Source organism: Alexandromys fortis, unplaced genomic scaffold (genome assembly GCF_014885135.2).
Source record: "Alexandromys fortis isolate MF-2015 unplaced genomic scaffold, M_Fortis_MF-2015_v1.1 scaffold_258, whole genome shotgun sequence".
In the NCBI taxonomy this organism is placed as follows: Eukaryota; Metazoa; Chordata; class Mammalia; order Rodentia; family Cricetidae; genus Alexandromys; species Alexandromys fortis.
The window spans coordinates 1,571,587-1,592,705 of NW_026068132.1; the positions used below are offsets into that span (position 1 = coordinate 1,571,587).

The window sequence follows — 21,119 nt, forward strand, 5'->3', positions numbered from 1 at the left end:
GAGACGGCAGCGCAGCCCTGGCGGGGGAGGAGCCGGTCTGACTCCGCCCCAGGCCGGGAAGTGACTCCAAAACCAGAACGCTTTGACGACAGGAGTGTAGGTTGGGTGGGACGCCGAGGAGGCCCTCCCAGATTCGGGTCCCCAGCCCCAGCCCCCTGGGGTGAGGGAGAAGCGCGGGGACCCCGGGCCCCTAGAGGAACAGCGGGACTCGCGGCTTTGGCGGTAGGCGCGCCCCTTCCCGGCGATCGGGAGCTGGAGGCCGCGGCCGGAGGGTGATCAGGCTGGGGGGCGGCCACTACGGCAGCCTGTGGGAGGGCGGGCCAGGCCCCGGGTCCTGGGTGGGACGCTTGGCGGCGTACGTCTCCGAGTAGAGAGGCGGGAGGTAGGAGTGGCTAGAGAAAGAACACTGGGCAAGGGCACCCCCTTCCCAGGACTACACAGTTACTGCCTCCGGCGAGTAGTCGTCTCTGGAGAGGTTCTTTTCTATTCAAAACTTGCAGAGACCTCTGAGCTTTGGTAATCTTTCCTCACCCACCCACTTCTTACGACTCTCGACTCTCAGAATGAGCTGGAGGCTCCTTCACGGAACTCCCCCTCTTTGGGCGGTGGTCATCTGTGTCCTGAGGCCAGTTGTCTATCCCCTATAGCCTTGTTTACGAAGGACTTCCTTTCCGGGAGAGGCCTGTGGATAATTTTCTAACCTCTCCACCCCCGAGGTGGCAGTGCTACCTCCTGGGGTTGTTTACCGTTGCTGTGACTAGGTGCGACTTGTTGATTGTGGGGGTGTAGGCCGTGTGGTTGAGATTTGGGCTGAAGAGAGACAGAGACTTTGAGCTTGCCTCTGCTCTTCCAGGACCCCAGGAAGAAGCCATGTCTACTTGGGGGTTGGCTTCCCCGACTCCTGACCGCTTTGCGGTGTCTGCGGTGGCAGAGGACAAGGTTCGGGAGCAGCAGGCTCGCTTGGAGCGTATCTTCAGCGTGGGAATGAGCATCCTCTCCAAAGACTGCCCAGAGAACCCTCATATCTGGCTGCAGCTTGAGGGCCCCAAGGAGAACGTCTGCAGAGCCAAGGTGAACTCCTCTCCCAGGCCTTTTAGGACCCCGCCCCTCCCCTAGGCAGATTCGGAGGAGCAGAGGAGCGGCTGGGCAGGATTTCTGCCTGCTTCTGTCCTGAGCTTTGAGGAACTCAGCAGTTATTTTTTATTTAGAATTTTGGTTTCACTTCTGCCCTGCTGGCCCAGGTACTGCAGGCATTTGGAAACAAATTACTTTGTGCCCTTGGGGATAATAGAGCACTGGCAGCGCTGGCGGCCCTTGCCAAGGAATTCACTGGGAGTGAGTGGGTGTGGCAGGGGGTGGCCACCTTTCTTTCTTTGGCCTCGAGGAGGAGTTCTGATACAGCTTCACTACTCGACAGCCTTCTGATCTAGTCTTAAATATCCTTGTGTCTACAATGGGAATAATAACAGTATCTACTTGGATGATGCATGCGCTTGGAGCTCAGGGAGAACAATGAACCTGAAGGAGATGGCTTCTAGAAGGTTCCTCTCTGACCTTCCCATCTAGGAATACCTGAAGGGGCTCTGCAGCCCAGAACTGCAGAGTGAAATCCGCTACCCACCCAGACTGCACTGCGTCTTTCGGGGAGCCCACGGCTTCTTCCTTGACTGCCTGGCTTGGAGCACATCTGCCCACCTGGTGCCCCTGGTTCCTGGCTCTCTGATGATCAGTGGCCTAACAGAGGCATTTGTGATGGCTCAGAGCCGGGTGGAGGAGTTAGTGCAGCGGCTGAGCTGGGATCTTCAGCTGCAGTCTTGTCCCGGAGCCCCTGCCAGTGCTGGAGTGCTGAGAGACTTCTCTGCTCTGCTGCAGACTAGGGAGGATGCCTACACGGAGGCCCTGCTGCAGCTGCCCCTGGCTGTCCAGGAGGAGCTCCTAAGCCTGGCACAGGAGGCATCCGGAGAGCAGGCTCCACAGGTGCTGCCCTCTCATGAGCGGCAGGGGAGTGGAGGCCTCTTGAGTGCTCAGTTCCAGGGAGTTAGGGCTCCCTTGAGTCAAGGTGGGGAGTCCCAGGGTACTGGAGTGGTGGGGTCGGGAGATTCAAGGGCAGCAAGAGGAGAAAGACTTACTACGGAGAAGCAGGGAAGTAAACAGGATGGTGTCAGGGACACACATTCAGGGAGGAAGGAGCCCTCTGGGGAAGAGATCTGGGAGAGAGGAGCGGCTTTCAAGTCACAACCAGCAGGTGGAGGAGCAGAGGCACCATTGAAGGGAAAGGCCTTGGGGAAGGAGGAGGTTCCTCAGCAAAGAGGAGGGTTCAGTATGCAGGGTGACTCTTCTGGTGCCCATGTGCCCTCTCAGAGGGCAGCTCAAACTCGCGGAGCCTCTCTCCTCCAGCGGCTCCATAATGGGAGCACGTCACCTCCCAGAGTACCTAGCCCTCCACCTGCGCCGGAACCCCCGTGGCCCTGTGGAGACCGAGATCGGGGAGACAGGGGAGACAAGCAACAGGCAGGGGCTCGAGGTCGAGGGTCTAAACGAGGCGCTCGAGGGGGCAACTTGGTGACTGGCACACAGCGTTTCCAGGAAGCCTTACAGGACCCTTTCACCCTGTGCCTTGCTAATGTGCCCGGCCAGCCAGACCTCCGTCATATCGTCATTGACGGCAGCAACGTGGCCATGGTGTAAGTAGCTGGTGGGGTTGAGCTCTGAGGAGGGGTCTGTCCTGGAGACATCTGCCGAGGGGCTGGTCATGCAGCCTCCTGCGGGTCCTGAGCGTTGACCCTCTCCGTTGCAGGCATGGCCTGCAGCATTACTTCTCAAGCCGGGGCATTGCTCTTGCTGTGCAGTACTTCTGGGACCGTGGGCATCGTGACATAACTGTCTTTGTGCCTCAGTGGCGCTTCAGTAAGGATTCCAAGGTCAGAGGTAAGTTGGGTCTGACCATCTGTGTCCTGGGTCAGGCCATGTCTATCTTGAGGAGAACCCTGTTGTATCTTGTTCTGTAGAGAGTCACTTCCTGCAGAAGCTGTACTCCCTGAGTCTGCTTTCCCTGACACCCTCACGAGTCATGGATGGCAAGAGGATTTCTTCCTATGATGACAGGTATTTGCTCCTCCCCTGGCCCCCAGTTTTATTGAAGGAGTCTAGTGGGACTTTGAGCAGGAGAGAGATGCTCCTGACCTCTGTCTTCCAGCCTCAGTAGTGGAGTTAGTTTCCGTGGGACATATGATGGGGTAGGTAAGTCAGCTCTGCAGGGGACACGAGAGGGACTGTGGACAACTGTGTTGGCCTGCTCATCGTTCACCTTGTATTTATAGAAAGTGCTTTACTGTCTAGAAAATACTCTGTAACGGAGAGCCGGGAAGGCTGATGACATGAATGGCTGGCAGAGTTTCCAAATATGTAGAGAAATTCCTTGAACATTCTGGGAAAATCTTCAAAATAAATAAGATGCAGAAACACAATCTTTGAATACTAGGACTGCCTAGAACACAGTTCCGTGAGAGACCACCAGTCTCAGAATGGAACAGAATGTCAGAATTAGAGCTCCAGGCTTCAGTAGTGATCTGCTTTCTCTATGGCCTTGGCCCCACCTCTTAGTGAATCAACCTCTTTGTCTCAGGGTCCTTCTCCATTCATTCACCCTCCTTGTGAATATCAAAAGAAGATAAGGTATGTGCTCACCTCATTCCTGGTGCTAAGCAAGAGTCCAGTGACGTACCCTCTTAACATTTGCATGGGCCCAATTAAGTGTTGCATGAAGCTGGGTGTGGTAGTCACGCCTGTAATCCCAGCACTTGAGAGACCGAGGTAGGATAATCCCCACGAATTTGAGACCATCATGAGCTACAAAGTATATTCCAGGCTGGCCTGGACTACAAAGTGAGACCCTGTCTCAATAAACTAAAAAGAAGAAAGACAGGAGAAGGGTGATGCCTGTATTTATCTCTATTTACAGAGGTAGATACAGAGGGTAAGTGGTCAACCCCCTTGACAGAGGTTACCATATAGGCTAGACAGAAAACGTAGGGTATACTCCTGCTACACTTGTGCACACACGGTGTGGAAATATACACACTTTAAAACTGATTAGCTATTTTAAACCTTTCTATTTTGTGTAAAATAAAAAAATCTTACGTGTAGTAGTGTTTTGCCTGTATGTATGGATGTGCACTTTGTGCATGCCTGGTGTCCAGAGAGTCCAGAAAAGTCCAAAAAAGCAACTTTAAGGAGTGTTTATTTTAGCTCCCTGTTTCAGGTTACAGTCCATTATAGCTGGGAAGTCACAGCAGCCGGATCTTATGGGAGCTGGTCACATCACATCCATAGTCAGGAACAGAGAGCAATGACTGCATAAATGGTAGTGTTCAGTTTGCTTCTGCTGCTCATGGGATCCAGAATCCCCTGCCTAGGGAATGGTGCTGCTCACAGTGGTTGGGTCTTTCCACTCTAATTAACCACGTTCTTACAGACCACCAGATCCAGAAAGTTCCTCACTGTGAACTCTTCTCAGGTGATTCTAGATTAAGTTGACAATTAAGAACTAGCCAGCATAGTTATTGTGTGTTTTATCGTTTCAGATATGTAACTTTTACTCTCTAGAAGTAAGTAGTATTTTACAAAAGGTACTTCACTTTCTTCTTTGGTTCTGTTGTGGTGATAAATACCATGATCCAAAGAAACTTGGAGGAGAGGGTTTATTTTGTCATAAAACTCTCAGGTAATAGTCCCTCTCTGATTGGAAGTCAGGACAGGGACCTGGAGGCAGGCATTGGTGCAGAGACCACAGGAATACGACTTACTGGCTTGCTCAGCTCGCTTTCTAATACCACCCAGGGCCACCTGCTCAGAGGTGGCCCTGCTTCCAGTGGCCCGGGCTCTATCAATCAGCAATGAAGAAAATGTCTCACACATTGCCTATAGGCAATCTAATGGAGCCATTTTCTCACTTGGGGGTCGCCTTCCCAGATAACTGTATATTGTATCAAGTTGACAAAAACCAAGGAGGACTCTTCTGATGCTACTGTTTCTGTTTTGGACAGGATCTCACTTTGTAGCCCTGGGCTAGAACTGGTACTTCTTCTGTAGGCCAGGTTGGCTTTGAGCTTGTGGGTGATCCTCCTGCTTCTGCCTCCCAAGTGCAGTTATTTTGTTTTAAGGCCTAGATTTTGGGTTTATCTAAGGCAGTAACTTACATGATATAGACTTGGAATTTCTCTTCATTGTGGTACAGATCAGCACAGTGGAACCCAACATGGCCTGGTGAGTGAGTTCTGCAGAGCAAGAGGTAGCCTAACCCCAGAGCCAGGAAGCCCTTGACTAGAGAGCGCGCTTTGTGGACTTGAGGTAGCATAGCAACCCCTAAGCTTGTTTCCCACACACCTGTTGTACCTAATCCCGATTCCCTGTCTTCTCTGGACCGCAATGCCTTTCAGATACTGACTGCTCACTTCAGACTAGGTGCATGACTTGGAGAAAGAACTCTGGGGCAACAGTTGGTCCTTGGCTTCAGAGGGCCCCAAAGTGAAAATTGATTAAAAAATAATCCCGTAAATCAGGCACTGTAGGAGCTCAGGGAAGAGAGCCGTGTTGTGACTAGGATTTTCCAGGAAGGATGGATTTGGGACTGAGAAGGATGTGGGATGGACTGATCTCTTTGGTTTTAAACCTCTCAAAAGTTAGTTCACTGCCTACCACCTTGTGAATCTCACTCTGTGGATGGAGAATTATTAAAAATAAAAGAGACCTGGCCATGATGGCAGTTGCCTTTAATGTCAATACTTGGAAGGTAGAGGTAAAGGCAGGAAGCTTGAGGTTAGCTTCAGCTATTCAGTAAATTGGAGGCAGTCCTGGGCTATGTGAGTTCATATCTTACAAATAAAACAAGAAAATTACTAAAGTAGGCCTCAGGTGTCTTTAAAAAGCTTTATAATTTTGGGGTTGGAGAGATGGCTCAGCAGTTAAGAGCACTGGTTACTCTTGCAGAAGTCCTAAGTTTAATTCCCAGCAACTACACTGCAGCTCACAATCTGATGCCCTTTTCTGGTCTGCAACATGCAGACAAAGCATCTGTATGCATAAAAAAAAATCTTAAAAAAAAAAAAAACCTTGAGGGGCAGGAGAGATGGCTCAGTGATTAAGGGCGCTGACTGCTCTTCCAGAGGACCTGGCTTCAATTCCCACCATTCAGATGGCAGCTCATAACTGTCTGTAATTCCCAAGATCTGACAGCCTCACACAGGCAGAACCACAAATGCACATAAAATAAAAATAAGTAAATTATTAATAAAGAACAAAAACTTGAAAATTTTATTTTTCTTTTTTTGAGGTAAGGTCTCTTGTAGCCAGGTTGGTCTCAAGGCTCACTGAGTAACCAAGGATGACCTTGAACTTCTGATTCTCCTGTCCCTACCTCCTGAATGCCAGATTACTGGTGTGTGTTACCATGCCCAGTCTATGTGGTGCTGGAGATTGAAAGTAGGGCCCCATGCAGCTAGGTGAGCACTCTACTAAGCAAGCTCTACTGCCTGTTCCCAGAAAGTAAGTTCCTTAGTGCAGCCTGGATGTGTGGACTTACTCAAGGCCTCTCACTTGGACTGGTTGGGATGAAGGGCAGGTGTGGAAGAGCTCTGTGTAGGGGAGGAGCAGGTGAGACTGAGGGATGGAGGATGGTGAGGTGAGGCAGGTGAGCTGGTGGAAGGCTGGCAGGAGTCCCAGTTTTTTTTTTTTTTTTTGAGACAGGGTTTCTCTGTAGCTTTTGAGCCTGTCCTGGAACTAGCTCTGTAGACCAGCCTGGCCTCGAACTCACAAAGATCCGCCTGCCTCTGCCTCCCGAGTGCTGGGATTAAAGGTGTGCGCCACTAACGCCCGGCTCAGGAGTCCCAGTTTTAATGTCTGAATTATTAAGGCGATTGTGGCCCTGGAAAGTAAGGCAGCGTGGAGGAATGGGGGATTGTGAACAACTGGTGGTGGGGCGGGAGAAAGTTGTCCCTAGCTCAGTTTCAGACACAGTCTCCAGTGATGGGTGTGGTGAATGGGCTCCCAGCGGGACAGCATCTTGGATTCACCGATGTTTGTTCTCTGACCTTGGTTCTTACGCCCAGTTAGTCACCTGTGTGAAGTGAGGGGAGGGGCTGAATGTGGAGGCACACACTGTAATCAGAACTGTGGCAGGAAGATTTAGAGTTCAAAGCCTGCTGGGGCTACAGAGAGAATTCAAGGCTAGACTAACTTAGCAAGATTTGTTTGTTTTTGAGATAGAATCTCTCTATGTGACTGTCTTGAAACTATATAAACCAGGCTGCCTTAGAACGCAAGAGATTTGCCTGTCTCTGCCTCCTGAGTGCTGGGATTAAAGGTGTGCACCACCATGCCCTGCCTGTCTCTGACCCCCATTGCCTCGGTCAGTCTGTCTGTCTGTCTACCTACCAGCCTACCTATAATCTCAGTGGTAAAGCACTTGCTTAGGATGCATGAGGGTCTGGCCTCAATTCCCAAGAAGCCTCCCTCACCCTTCTTTATTTAAACGAGTTTGGAGACTGACCTCCACCACCAGAATTGGGTCACAGGCATTGATAGCATACCGTGGGATTGATCCTTGGGGAATCCCAGAATGGTTTCTGTGTTTCCTCGAGACAGGTTCATGGTGAAGCTGGCGGAAGAGACCGATGGGATCATTGTCTCCAATGACCAGTTCCGAGATCTGGCAGAGGAGTCAGACAAGTGGATGGCCATCATCAGAGAGCGGTGAGAATAGGGCAGCGACTCAGACCTTTCTCTAAAGCAGCTCTTCTCTGGCCACTGGGTGAGAATCCTGGGCAAGGGCTTGAAGATGCCTGAGGATGCTAGCCAGTAGCTCCGGGTGGTTTTGGTCTGGGTGATGTTGGCGAGATCGTTCCTGTGACTCCCTCTTTCTGCATCCAGCCTGCTGCCCTTCACCTTTGTGGGAAACCTCTTCATGGTCCCAGACGACCCTCTGGGGCGAAATGGCCCCACCCTGGATGAGTTCCTGAAGAAGACAGTCAGGTAATGCCCTTGCTTCTGCCCGCAGCCTGTTGATCAGCATGCTCCTCTCTGAAGGACTGGAGGCTTGCATGGGAGTGCCACAGTTTGGGCCAGCTTTATACTGCAGTAGTCTCGAGTTTGTGGGACTGGCCTTTAAAGTCCCCCCAGGGACTCCTGATACAGACTTTGTACTAGGAAGAGAAATGTTTCTTTCTTTCTCTTTTGGTCTGTGTGTTTGATGGAAGGATTTGGGAGATGATTGCATGTAATGATAGCCAATTGCACCCCCATACCCTCTATTGGCTCATAAGCAAGTGATTAACCAGGACACTGCATTCCTAGTGGGATACTGCCGCTCAGTGGCCAGCATAGGGAACTTCACGAATTCATCTCCAAAGTTGGGAATTGTCAGTTTGCCTGAGGCTCCCAGAGGCCCAACTTTTCTACAGAGTGCTTATTGCTTCTTATTCTGCTTTTCTCCAGGAAACAGGGCTCTTCTAAGGCTCAGCAACCCTCCAGAGGCCCCAAAGACCATGGGAATCAGCAGCAGGCGAAGCAAGGGAAGGAAGAGGAAAAAGGTGGCATTCGGAAGACCAGGGAGACAGAGCGGCTCCGGCGCCAGCTGCTGGAGGTGTTTTGGGGTCAGGACCACAAGGTGGACTTCATCCTGCAGCGGGAACCATACTGCCGGGATATTAATCAACTCTCTGAGGCCCTGCTGAGTCTCAACTTTTGAGCCTTACTTGCCTGCATAGCTGCTGCCCTATCAGACTTAGCGACCCCAGCCCAGCCCCTTCCTTACAGTCCTCTGCTGCTCAGATTGTGTCCCAGACTCCCTCTAAGATGGTGCTTTGGCTGGAGGAAGCACCAGAGAAGAGATTTGAGTGTGGGAACACTCTTGCCTGGGGTCCATAAGGTGACTCGACCTGAGTCAGGACCGCAGCCAGCTCTAAGGAGACTTTGATCAGATTTAACTACTCATCCTGGTCTTTGCAGGCTGTAGAGGCTCCTCCTGAAGGCTGAGACTGTTGGCCAGGTTAAGCTGAGTTGGAGGCTAGGGTAAGCTGGAGGCAGCAAAAGGCTAAGCTGAGGAAGAAAGCATCCTCAGGCTGCTCTTCTGAATGGCTAGTGTAGGCTGAGCTGTCTGGGTTCTGCAGGGCCACAGTGCTATGCGGGCTATTGCAGTGGGACAGCAGAGACCCAGAAGGCTCCCAGTCTGGGTTGTGCCTGCCTGCGACCTTGGCAGAGTCGCTTGACTTTTACTTATGTCTGTACAACAGGCATAAAAAATAACCTTTGAGAGAACTGGGTACACAGAGGAAGGCTCCTGTGAAGAAGTGATCTGGGATCATGTCTCAGGTGTGTCTGCCTGTGTCTGCTTAGGCTCCCTAACCAAAACTTCTCGTTCAGAGATGTCCACAGTCCACACCCTCAGTTTTAACTCGGTTTTCAGTAGAACACGCCTGTAATGGCTGCACCCTTTCCCAGCAACCTTCCAAACACACATTAACAAAATAGTTGTTAGGGTTGATTGCTGCATTCCCTAAAAACTCTCAGGGTCCCCAGAAGAGGCAGCTGGTCAGTTGCATTCAAATGTGTTTACAGATTCACAAATGTGTCAGAAAGGCCCCGGTTAAATCCTCTCTCTGGTGTTGAATGTGTTCACCAAATTCATGAAGCCATGCTTTGCAGTGACAATGTTAGTGGGATCTATTATTTCCTTTATGGAAGACGTGGGTTGCATTTGGTAAGACACAGTACTGCTTCCTGTGTATGGTTAAGAAACTATTGTCTAGGAGTGGAAGCTGAAACATCAGTTGACAGACACCTGGTTAGTCACAGATGACCCCCACTGACCTATCATGGCCAAGTGTTTACATCCTAATTCCCACAAGTCATTGTTTGCTATCTGCTTGATTTCTGTGCCAGGGACTTACTCCCTGCAAGGAGGCACATTCCTGACCTGGATGTATAGTTTTCCATTTCTTTCTCTAGTGTAGCCTAACAAGCTTCTGTTATTTTTACCTACCCCAGGAATAACTCAGAGCTAGTCAACTTCTCAGATAAAGAGGTAAGGCAGGTTCCCTGGGTTCAGTTCTGTTTGGGAGTTGTAGCAAGTCCCTGAATTAGCTTCTTTTCTGGCTGACTTACTAGTGACACAGAGAGGTGACTGTGGGTGGAGCTCAGTGATCGAGGAGAGGGTCCCTAGGTCCGTGTCTGTCTGTTTCCTTGAGCCACTTTCATCTCTACACTAGATTGACTCAGGCTGGGACAGCCGTATTAGAGACAAGGTGATCAGGGAAAAGACAGTGACTCCTTTCAGTGCCCAGGAAACAAAGAGAATGGTCTGAACTGGTTGCTGGTAGAAGAGCTTTTTAAGTTTGCGACTGGTTTCTTGCTCTTTTTGCTTGCCGTGATGGTGGGTGTACAGAAGGCCAGAATTAGTTTCCTTTTTATGCTGAGGGCCCAGGAAGGAGACTGAAGTGTTCCCAAGCAGATGAGAGACAGATCCTAGCTTATAGAGATACACTGGCTTGTGTTGCCGCAGTATGAAGTGGGATCTGCATGTGTTTGCTAGATGAATTCCCTGCCATTTGGGTGAAACACTGAGGCTAACCTACAGGCCTTTCTTTTTTTTTTTTTCCCCCATTTTTGCTGGCATCCTCTGAACAGGTGGCTAGGGCAGCACCAGAACTCACTGGAAATAGGTCCTTATGTGTACTGTCTTTAATCTCTGTCATACCTCATGTCTCACCAGCGCATTTGGGCAGAGACCAAGAAAGGGAAGGGTGAGGAGAGAGACTGAGTATTACAACATTCAGAACCTCATTTAGGAAGAAGAGCCATGTAGGTAATAGTCCTTAAGATAAATTCTAGGAGAATCTAAGCCAAAGAGACAGCTGAAGCTAGTGATAGACTTTATTGCCATACTGCTGAACTTTCTCTACACAGTATATAGGAGAACTGGGGCGACGGTGCGACACACAGAAACGACAAGAAGTTGAAGAGGTTGAGGTTAGGATGAGATTACAACCTTGACTGATGTTCTCAGATGGGGGAACACAACTCGGGAAGAAAGTGAGGGGGAGAGGTTCTAAGACCCAGATGGCTTCTTATCTCAAATACAGGCATCACCTGAGCCAATTCATAGTTGAGGAAGAACAGGCCTCAGCTCCTGCCTTGAGGGTCCTTCTCTACTTAGGCTACAACATCTTTCAAGGCAGCCTCTAACTCTGGGAAGGAATACTGGTAGCCAGTGGCCAGTGTCCGCCGTGGGACCACTTTCTGGCCTTCCAGCAGCATGGTGGCACGCTCTCGTCCGAAGACTGCTTGTACCACCGTGCTGGGGACAGGTATGAAGGCTGGGCGGCCCAGGGCAGCACCCAAGGCCTGGGCAAACTCAGCATTGGTTGTGGTAGATGCTGGAGCCACTCCGTTCAGGACTCCTTGGACATGGTCCTCTTCAAGGGCATGAGTCAGAATTCCTGCCAGATCACCGATGTGTATCCAGGGGAAGAACTGGTGACCTGAACCAATGGGGCCTCCTAGGCCCAGGCGGAAGGGCAGGAGCATGTGGCTGATGGCACCACCCCCACGGCCCAGCACAACCCCTAAAGCAGGCAAGAGGGGTGGTACAGGAAGGTTGCTTAGCCTTGAAAATCTGTGTTACTCTAACTTCTCTTTTCCCTTCCTCACTTTCTTCCCATGTGGGTTTGGACAGGACAGAGTTGAGGGTTGTCGATGTTCTTGGGACTTTCCCTCTGTAGGTTAGCTAGACTGATGGTGTTCTCTCACTGTAACCTCAGCCCACCTCGGCCCGGAAATCTTCCACTTTGCCAGATTCCCAGGCCCTTGGTCCTCACCTGAACGTACCACGACCTGGCGTGTAGACTCCCCAGGCAGCCTGGCTGCTGCTTCCCATTTGGTTACCAAGTTGGAGAAAAAGTCAAAATCTCCTCCTGGACTGTCTTCATCATACACCTCAGTCAGGCTTGGCTGGTAGTAAGCTGTTGTGGGAAAGCACTCATTGCTCTGGCTGGCCCTATCCTGCTGGGCCTTCTGCATTGAAGGTTCCCTAGCCTCATTCTCTTTGATCCGTTGGATCTCCACAGAAGAAAGAACCATGACTGTTTTCCCCTTGAGCTGCTTCCTGTGTTCCTGCCTGCCAGTCTAGCCTTTGGCTACAGGGCTATACCCAGAGGCTGCTAGCTTGTAGTGCTTAGGAACAGAAACCTGGGTGCCCGGCTGCTTGAGCTCCGCCATTCTTGACATCTGTGACTTTCTGGCAAGTTACTCTCTGTATGAACAATTTGCATCTTCAATATGGGAGTAACTGTACCTACCTCAAAAGGTTTTGCAAGGATTAAATGTATAAAATAGTAGAGTATTTCATTTTAATTGTTTGCAATTATTTTGTCTCAAGGGTGACACACTAATAGGGGACTTGTTTATAAAGAACTGTGGACCAAAAAGCAAGGTATCTGGCAGTAGGACGACTTCTTCAGCACTAGGACTGGTACCATCCATCCCTTTCTCTGCGGGCTTCCACCAGGGGCTCCTAGCTTTGAGTCTCTAGCCAAGTACACTCCCCACTCAGTTCACACCCATGAATACCACGGAGTGAAAATCCAGAGGTTAGGAGAAACCTGCCGTGGCTGGAGGGTCTAGAAGCTACACTGGAAAGGATACTCCTCTGGGGTGCTGCAGTGGGGTCTAACTAGCCCCAAGGGCTCTGAGCTGCCTTCTCCGTTCTTCCTGTTAATATAAGAGGTTGGTGATTTCGGGACGTACCTACACCTGTGACTAGTATCCAAGCCTGCGGTGGGTGTGTGGCGTTGGTGATGGCGTTAGCTAGCAAGTGGGTGGTATCCAGGCGGCTGGTAAGAACCTCTTTTTGGAAGGCCTCGTTCCATCTGCAGAGAAGATGAAAAGGTCAGAAGTACCGACACACATCCAACCCATATCCTCACTGCTCATCTCCTATACACCTGCCTATTCTCCCAGCCAGCCACTTGTCCTTTATCTATCTTAATGCATAACTCAGGGTGGCTAAGGCAGCCAAGACTGTTCCCCCCTCCATTATAGGCATGGACTATGTCTCTTTAGCCACAACAATGGGCTTTCTTAGACACCGATATAGAACCGGCTCCAACGTTAAGACACACTTTGCACAGTGTATGTCTGCCACGCATTGCTCACGGGAGTCCCTGTGCTAGTGACACTGCTTTATGGCCCAGCTGACCTTCGCAGAGGGTTGAGGATGTTCTCTCCAGCCAGGTTGATGACAACATCGCAGAGGGGCAGCCCCGACCTAATGAGCTCACTCTGTTGGCGAAAGCACAGGACCTGCTGGTACAGTTCCCGGCGGCGCGCAAACTGCCCTCCCACCCACCTTGCTGAGGCTGGACGTACCCACGTGATTCGACCCGGCCCAGGCTGGCGGGAGACCAACGTAACGTTGTGGCCCCTGGCCTTAAGCAGCTGGGTTAGGGCTGTCCCGATGAATCCCGTCCCGCCACCTGATGGGAGAGCACAAACTGTTTATACTCCGCGAGGAGGCAGGCGGCAGGCCGGGCTGCCCTTTTTGGTGCCCTCCCCTCGGACACCAGGCCTCTCCTCCCACCCCACCCCCCGCCCCGCAGACGTGACACAGGACACGGGGTTTCAGGGATTCGGCTTTTGGGGCTGGGAAGCCAAGGCTAGGTCGCTTGCTTAGAAGACGGCGCCCGGTGGGGCTGGTCTCCCAGCTCTCGGGCTCAGCCTAAGCCCGCCCGCGACTCTCCCAGCCCTCCCTCACCCACGAGCACCCGCATAGCGACGGGGAAACCAACACGCCTGCGCGAGATTTAAAGCCGGACGCGACTACGCGCCTAGGCTCACGCGAATTGCAGGACTAGGTGTGCGCCACCCCGCTTCCCCCGACCCGGAAGGAGTTATATATAGCAATATCGAAAGACCGTGAATTTCCGTGGGAAGAGAGGTTGATGACGCAAAAGACAGGGGAGGACGACGCGCAGAAATACCCGCTCCTAAAGAAACCGACACATATCCAGACCTCAAAGTGCTGGGTGCTTCTGTCTTCAAGGACTTTAAAAACGAATTTTGGCGTCTGTTGATTGCTCCGCTTCCTTTAAATCCTTAAGCTATAGATAAATGTTGCTAGTTGGATCCTAGGACCCTCTTCTCGCCCGCTACTTCCTCTCTTTCCCGTCTTTGCGTTTGTGTGTGCTAGAGAGTGCATGTGAGGAAATAGTCCTCTATCACCCTCCACCTTCATTTTTGAGACAAGGTCTCAGTGAACCTGGAGCTCACAATTGCCTAGATTAGCTCCTGCTGTGCTCCCTGAGATTAATGGCGCTGGTTACAACTGACTTGTATATATCCAGCTTTTCATAAAGGTGCTTGGCGATCAGAATTCAGGTCCTCCTGATGCCTGCGCAGCAGTCTGCCCACGGAGCCATCTCAGGTCTCTCGTTTCCGTCCACCGTCATTCTGGCTGCCCATAACACATAGCCCCTGTCTGTTACCATCTGTGTTGTGAATTCAGTCACTAGTTCTTCATAGAACCCCCAAATGTATGAAATTCAGATTTCTTCTTCGAGTTCCTGACTTCCATACAAACCACTCTAGATCTCTCATTTCAAGAAGAAAAGTATGTGTTTGGTAGTTTTGCCTGCTTGTGTGTCCTGGTACCACGTGGGTGCCTTGTGCCCTTCCAGGTCAAAAAAAGTTAGGGGATTCCCCAGAACTAGAGTACAAACGGTTGTGAGGTCCTGTATGGATGCTGGCTCTCCAGCCCAGGTCCTCTGGAAGACTATCAAGTATTCTTAACCACTGAACCATCACTCCTGCGCCTCTAGATCTCTGGTTGCCTGAAATGTAGTTGATTTTACTTACTAAGAATCTCTCAGACTTATTTCTGTCTCTGCTAACTACAACCTTCATTCCAGTTATTCTGTGTAAACTCCCGGAACACTTTCCTAACAGGTTTCCTGATTTTGAGTTTTTTTTTTTTTTTTCTCCACCTACACACTGAAAGCTGAATGGTCATGGAATAACACGTGACTAGACAACTGTGTTGTGTGTAATATGTGCTAAGAAAGCCTACGAGTGCAGAGTTACTCAATAAGTCAGATCAACACCTCATCATTTCAACAGCATTGCCAACTTCTTTAGAAAACTAAAGGGAAGAAACCCTGTCTCAAACAAAAACAACAACATCAACAAAAACTTGCTGGGTGGTGGTGTGCACGCCTTTAATCCTAGCACTCAGGAAGCAGAGACAGGTGGATCTCTGTGAATTCGATGTCAACCTGGTCTATAGGGTGAGCTCCAGGACAGGCTCCAAAGCTACAGAGAAACCCTGTCTCAAAAAGCCAACCCCGCCAAAAGCTCCCCAAAACCAAAGAACAAAAACAACAACAAAAAAAACTAAAGGGAATCTTAAGAGACAAAAAGTATTGCTGGACTGGGCTGAGCTCCCAAAACCCAGTTAGAGTGGGAGGAGTGAGAATATGAGCAAAGAGGCCAAGACTATGATGGGGACACCCACTGAAACAGTCTACTGAGCTAATGGGAGCTCACCAACTCCAGACGGATGGGGAAGGGACAAGTATAGGTCCAAGCTAGTCCCACTGAATGTGGGTGACAGTTGCATGGCTGGGGCAGACTGAGGAGCCACTGGCAGTGGCACCAGGGTTTGTCTCTGCTGCTTGTACTGGCTTTTTAGAATCCATTCTTTTTGGATGGATGCCTTGCTCAGTCTAGATGTAGCAGGGAGGGCCTTGGTTCTTCCTTGAAACAATGTGCCTTACCCTCTCTGAGGAGTGGATGGGGGTGGGGGAAGGTGGAGAGAATGGGAGGAGGGGACGGAGTGGGAACTGGGATTGGTATGTAAAATGAAAAAAGATAGATTTCTTTCTTTTTTTTAAAGTATTGCTGGGCCTGAGCATCTGCTAAGATACATTGCTTGAACAAACTTCAGTCAGGCTGTTGAGTCTACTTTATGTTCGTCTGTGTATTTCCTTACAGAATCCCATTTTATCAAATATCACTGCTAAATCCATTTAGCAACAACTGCCATTTTGATAATCTAGTTATCCATATTCAGTTGGCTTTTCATCTTTTACCACCCTCCAGGTGATGTCTGATCATCTTGATTGGTATGTATGTATAAGATCCCTTTCTCATTGCTGTGGCCAAGTACCCTACACAAGCAGTTGAAGAGAAGTGTTTCTTTTGGCTCCCAGTTTGAGGCTACAATCCTTCAAGGCCCAGAAGGTGCGGTGGCTGAAAATGGATTTGTCTAGTCAGGAAGCCGAGAGTTGAAGGCTGGGGCTCAGTTTACTTTTTCCCTTGTTTCACTCTGGGACTCCAGTCTATGGGATACTGCAGTCCATAGTCAGGCCGAGTCTTCCCCTTTCAGCTAAACTTCTCAGGAAATGCCCTGACAGACACACTTAAATGTGTGTCTCCTAGGTGATTTCAAATCTAGTCAGGTTGACAGTGAAGATTAACCGCCCTATCTGTCTTCAGTAAAACCCGTTAGGTAGGCATAGCCAGAATTCCACATGCCCTGATATTTCCTCATAGCTATAATATTAAATAGAAAGGGAAGTTGCAGAAGTATTTACACTATAATTCCACTTAATTATTAAAAGCAAGCAAAACTATGATATTTTAAATAAATAGATTATAAAAGTAAAAAATGCATGAGAATAATGCAATGAGAGTATGATAGGGAGGAGTTCTGTAGCAGTTCCAATGTAACTGCCCCCATAATATCACAGGTAGTGGCACTAGTAGGAAATGTGACTTTGTTGGAATAGATTTGGCCTTGTTGGAGGAAGTATGTCACTGTGGGGGTGGGCCTTGAGGTTTCCTATGCTCAGAATACCACCAGTGAGTCAGCTGACTTCCTCTTACCTGCAAGATGTAGCATCCTCGGTCCATCACCACGTCTGCCTGTGCACGCTGCCATGCTCCCCATCATGATAACGGACTGAACCTCTGGAACTGTAAGTGAGACACCTCAATTAAAAGTTTTCCTTATAAGAGTTGCCGTGGTTATGGTGTCTCTTCTTAGCAGTAGTAACCCTAACTAAGACAAGTACCCAGGGAACTCTCATTTCTTAGATCAGTTGATGGGTCCAGGCTATTCATTTTATTAATCTTGGTATTACCTAAACTATTTTATAACAAAACTACATTAATTCAAAATTTATTGTTATGTTTCAGGTGTGAAAAAGTATAATTTTGTATAACTTTATTTTCTTTATATTTATTTATTTTTTTGGGATGAGGTGTTATTTTGCAGTCCAGACTGGCTTCAGATTCGCAGCAATCCCCCTGTTTCAGCCTCCCATATTCTGGAATTCAGGTTTGAATCACCATGTGCAGATTGTAAGTTTACTTTTTAAAATGAATTTGCTCATGAATATCTCTTGTGGAACAAATGAAATTTGCTGGCAAATGGATGGAACTAGAAAAGATTACCCTGAGTGAGGTAGCCCAGACCCAGACAAACGTGATAATTAGATATTAGTCATTGTGGTAGTTTGAATGTAACAGACCATCATAATCTCATAGGGAGTGACACTATTAGGAGGTGTGGCCTTGTTGGAGTAGTTGTGGTCTTGTTAGGGAAAGTGCTATTGTGGAGGCAGGCTTTGAGGTCCCATGTATGCTCAAGCCATGCCCCGTGAGTCAGTCCACTTTCTGTTGCCTTCTGATTAAGACGTAGACAGCACCATGTCTGCCTGCACACTGACATGCTCCCTGCCCTGATGATAATGGACTGAACCTCTGAAACTGAAAGTGAGCTACCCCAATGAAGTGTTTTCTTTATAAGAGTTGTTGTGGTCATAGTGTGAGTTTGAACAAACGTTCAATATCTTTGTCATATTTAATTTTATAGGTGAAATACATATATTAAAATCAGTTTGACTTTATATGTTGCTATCTACAAGGCATCGAGTGGAAGTGGAGACTAAATGGAAGAGCACCTGCTAAAGCAGAGAGCCTCTGTGCTGTAATAATAGGAGTTAAAAGACCACGAGGAAGTTACAGAGTAAAGAGGATTGTGTTGTATATGTGGCATCATCACAGGTCCAATCACAGTCCAACATCAGGCAATGGTCCATGCTCCACAAAGTCTCCAGAAAGGACTGAGGATGTAGTTCAGTCAGTAGAGTGCACCTCCAAGTCTCTGGTTTGACTGCCAGTATGTATAAACTGGACATGGTGCACACACCTGTAATTCTAGTACTAGGAAGGTAAAGACAGGAAGATCAGAAATTGAAAGAAGTTTTAGCTATGTAACAAGGTTGAGTTCAGTCTTGATACCTGAAACTGTCTCAAGAAGGAGGAGAAAGAGAAGAAAGAAGAGGAGGGGGAAGAGGAGGAGTTAGAACCTAACCAAACAGGTTATACTTCAGTACCCTAGGTGATTTTGTTGCTTTTCCTTTTTACATTTTGGTGTCTTCTCTCTTTCCTTTTCTCCTTTCAGACAGACATCTATCCGACATACACTATGTCTAACATCTGTGGAGGATAGATTCAATGATGCCCGTCAGTCTCAATCACAAACAGTGCTGAAACACACACACGCACACACACACACACACACACACACACACACACACACATTAAATTTTCTCCAGTACATACATCCGCACCTATGAAAAGCTTTAACCGGTCCACTAGAGGGCAGCACGGGTCTGCTCTTTTGCATATCTAACTCGTGGCAAACACGGCACTATGATACCTGGAGAGTCATCCTGATGGCACAGATACTGACACAGGATGGCCGCAGGGAGACGCTGGAAAAGATGCTTTATATCAGGATTTGGGATACTGCCAGGAAGGATGGGTGATTTAAAACAAATGGACTGCTTATTTCTGAAGTTTTCATTTGAAATTATAACCCACGAGTGAATACAAGAACTTCCAAACTGAAACAGTTAAACTAGGATGCGGAAGAAGCCTGTGTGTTTGCTGAGTGCCTAACTGCCTGCTGTATGGGGAGCGCTCGGGTGTCTTTCGTGACACACAGGCTTCTAATCTTCATTCTGGGCTCAGCTCTCAAGAACAGAAAACTGAAGCCTGTTGAAGACATCTGTGTGTCCAGACAAGACACTGAAGGAAAGGGTGTAGACACTGCTCAGTCCAGTCAGAGAAGATCCGGATGGAAGAGAAGATTGAACTGTCTTCAGACCATAGTAGATTTTCCAGTGGAAAAGATACATACCATAGTCCTAGGCACAGGTCATATCAGTGTGGCAGAGGAGTGAACCGAGCATGGGTGACAGCCTTAGAAATGTCCCTTAGAGAAGGTGATGTGGCCACAACCTTGAAGAATAGCATGCATCTTCATGGTGTTCAACTGCAAATTCCTATTGTCAAAATTTTGGGCCAAAGATAAATAGATCTGGGTAAACAGTTCAATAGATGCATGTATTCGCTCTAACGAAACACAAGCAACATAGGAGACAATTTTCTTATTTTAGATAATAATCTCTAGCTTATGGAGGAGGAGGTAGAAGAATCATAAGCTTCACCTGCTCTGAAGCAGCACTGCCCCACTGTGGACAAATAGGAAGGCCTTCACTCAACAGTGTCCTGAGCTTAGAAGCCCATGCCTTGAAGAAAGGCACTGAATCTTTCTCTGGAGCCAAGATTTTTTTTTTTTTTTTTTTTTTGGTGTTTCAAGACAGGGTTTCTCTGTAGCTTTGGTGCCCGTTCCGGAACTAGCTCTTGTAGACCAGGCTGGCCTCGAACTCCCAGCGATCCGCCTGCCTCTGCCTCCCGAGTGCTGGGATTAAAGGCGTGCGCCACCACCATCGGCCATGGAGCCAAGATTTTTGAGATGGAAAGAGATTTTTGTCTGTGTTGAGGTCAGCTTAGCATTATTTTCTTTCCTTCCCCTTCCAACCTTTTCTTTATACATCATCATATTTCCTAATCTATCTTGTCTAAAGCTACTCTGTCTTTAAAAATGAGAGAAGCTGTTCATAAGAAATAAGGAAATGCCAATGCTTACTATTCACAATCAAGCTTTATAAAATAAGAGATGATTGAATTTGACACGAGTCATCTTATTATAACTTATATAGACCATTTACATATAATGATCATTAAGTCATAAACATTCTTCTTTCACTAAATATTTTGTTATTGCCTCCTTTCCTCCTTCCAAAGCCTGCCATATATTCCTCTTTGCTGTCTTTCAAATTTATGCTTCTTCACTCAGTAATCATTGTTACATATGTATGTATATACAAGCTTATTACTAGATGCATAAATGCAAACTGTTTAGTCTAAATAATACTATTTGTAAGTATGTTTTCAAGGCTGAACAATCAGTACTGGATAACCAATTGGTGTGTTCTTCTCTGGGAAGTATTATTTCTCACACTCCCAGTATTCATTAGGTTTCAGTACTTTGTTGTCTAGGATTGAGGTTCCATGCACTTTCCTCCTTCCAGTTTAACATGTCTGTTGTTGTTATCCTGTTCATCTCAGGCTTAGACAGTCATGGTCTTCATCCGTGTAGCCTCCAACAGTCTTAGGAGACACAATTTCACAACAAACTCCCTGATCTTCTGGCTTTTATCATATTCCCTCTCCTTTTTGTCAATGTTTCCTGAACCTTGGATGCAGGAGTTATATTGTAGTCATAGCCATTGGGACTAGGCTCTCCAACTCTGCATCTTGGCTGCTTCTGTTTTCTACAATGGCTTCCATCTGTTAGTAAAGTCATGGATCTTGTAGGGAACCTACAGCCACCACTTTACTAAACAAGCCAGTCTCTAATTATATTCTGACAGGTCTACTCACTTGGCTCATTTTGGGATGAGCCATTCATTTTCTTTTATTGAGTTGTAAGAGTTTTTAGATATTCTATTTAAAGTTAGTTGGACGAGATATTTGTGTATTTTCTCATAGTTGTCTGCCTCATTGTTTTCTTAAAGACATTCAGACGTCCGTCTAGAAAACATCCGAGTAAGTTAAATGTATGAAAGGGTATAAAATAGTGAGTTAAAAGATTCAGTAACTTCAATTACCTCAAAGTCTTCTATAAATTAAATAGCAGCACTAATACTTCAAGCAAC

General features: G+C 48.1%; 2 protein-coding genes across 7 annotated transcripts; one reads left to right on the plus strand and one right to left on the minus strand.

Annotated features, from left to right (window-relative positions):
• The first annotated feature begins 36 nt into the window (after positions 1–36).
• On the plus strand, positions 37–10,760 carry Khnyn (KH and NYN domain containing). 5 transcript variants are annotated; one of them, XM_050126111.1, is made up of 8 exons: positions 37–96; positions 854–1,071; positions 1,567–2,684; positions 2,798–2,928; positions 3,009–3,105; positions 7,642–7,749; positions 7,927–8,028; positions 8,491–10,760. In XM_050126111.1, exons 2-8 carry the CDS (start codon positions 871–873, stop codon positions 8,741–8,743), a joined length of 2,010 nt encoding a protein of 669 aa, XP_049982068.1. In that variant the 5' UTR covers positions 37–96; positions 854–870; the 3' UTR covers positions 8,744–10,760. The 5 variants fall into 5 exon arrangements, 4 of the variants coding, with proteins under 4 accessions (XP_049982068.1, XP_049982065.1, XP_049982066.1 ...); XR_007589266.1 differs by having other exon boundaries at positions 46–222; positions 7,642–7,807; positions 8,491–8,536; XM_050126108.1 differs by having other exon boundaries at positions 47–222.
• Positions 10,761–10,908: 148 nt separating this feature from the next.
• Positions 10,909–13,925, minus strand: Sdr39u1 (short chain dehydrogenase/reductase family 39U member 1). 2 transcript variants are annotated; one of them, XM_050126112.1, is made up of 6 exons: positions 13,805–13,925; positions 13,420–13,526; positions 13,250–13,332; positions 12,799–12,920; positions 11,871–12,014; positions 10,909–11,618 (listed from the first exon to the last, which is right to left on the minus strand). In XM_050126112.1, exons 1-6 carry the CDS (start codon positions 13,818–13,820, stop codon positions 11,206–11,208), a joined length of 885 nt encoding a protein of 294 aa, XP_049982069.1. In that variant the 5' UTR covers positions 13,821–13,925; the 3' UTR covers positions 10,909–11,205. The 2 variants fall into 2 exon arrangements, with proteins under 2 accessions (XP_049982069.1, XP_049982070.1); XM_050126113.1 differs by lacking the exon at positions 11,871–12,014.
• Positions 13,926–21,119: the final 7,194 nt, after the last annotated feature.

Bases quoted from the DNA above. Each gene is read 5' to 3' on its own strand.
- Khnyn (XM_050126111.1), top strand. From the start codon at position 871: ATGTCTACTTGGGGGTTGGCTTCCCCGACTCCTGACCGCTTTGCGGTG. The intron at 1,072-1,566 runs GTGAACTCCTCT...CTTCCCATCTAG, and splicing joins AGAACGTCTGCAGAGCCAAG to GAATACCTGAAGGGGCTCTG. The intron at 2,685-2,797 runs GTAAGTAGCTGG...TCTCCGTTGCAG, and splicing joins GGCAGCAACGTGGCCATGGT to GCATGGCCTGCAGCATTACT.
- Sdr39u1 (XM_050126112.1), bottom strand. The intron at 13,333-13,419 runs GTACGTCCAGCC...TTTCGCCAACAG, and splicing joins GGCCGGGTCGAATCACGTGG to AGTGAGCTCATTAGGTCGGG. The intron at 12,921-13,249 runs GTCAGCTGGGCC...TCTTCTCTGCAG, and splicing joins ATCCTCAACCCTCTGCGAAG to ATGGAACGAGGCCTTCCAAA.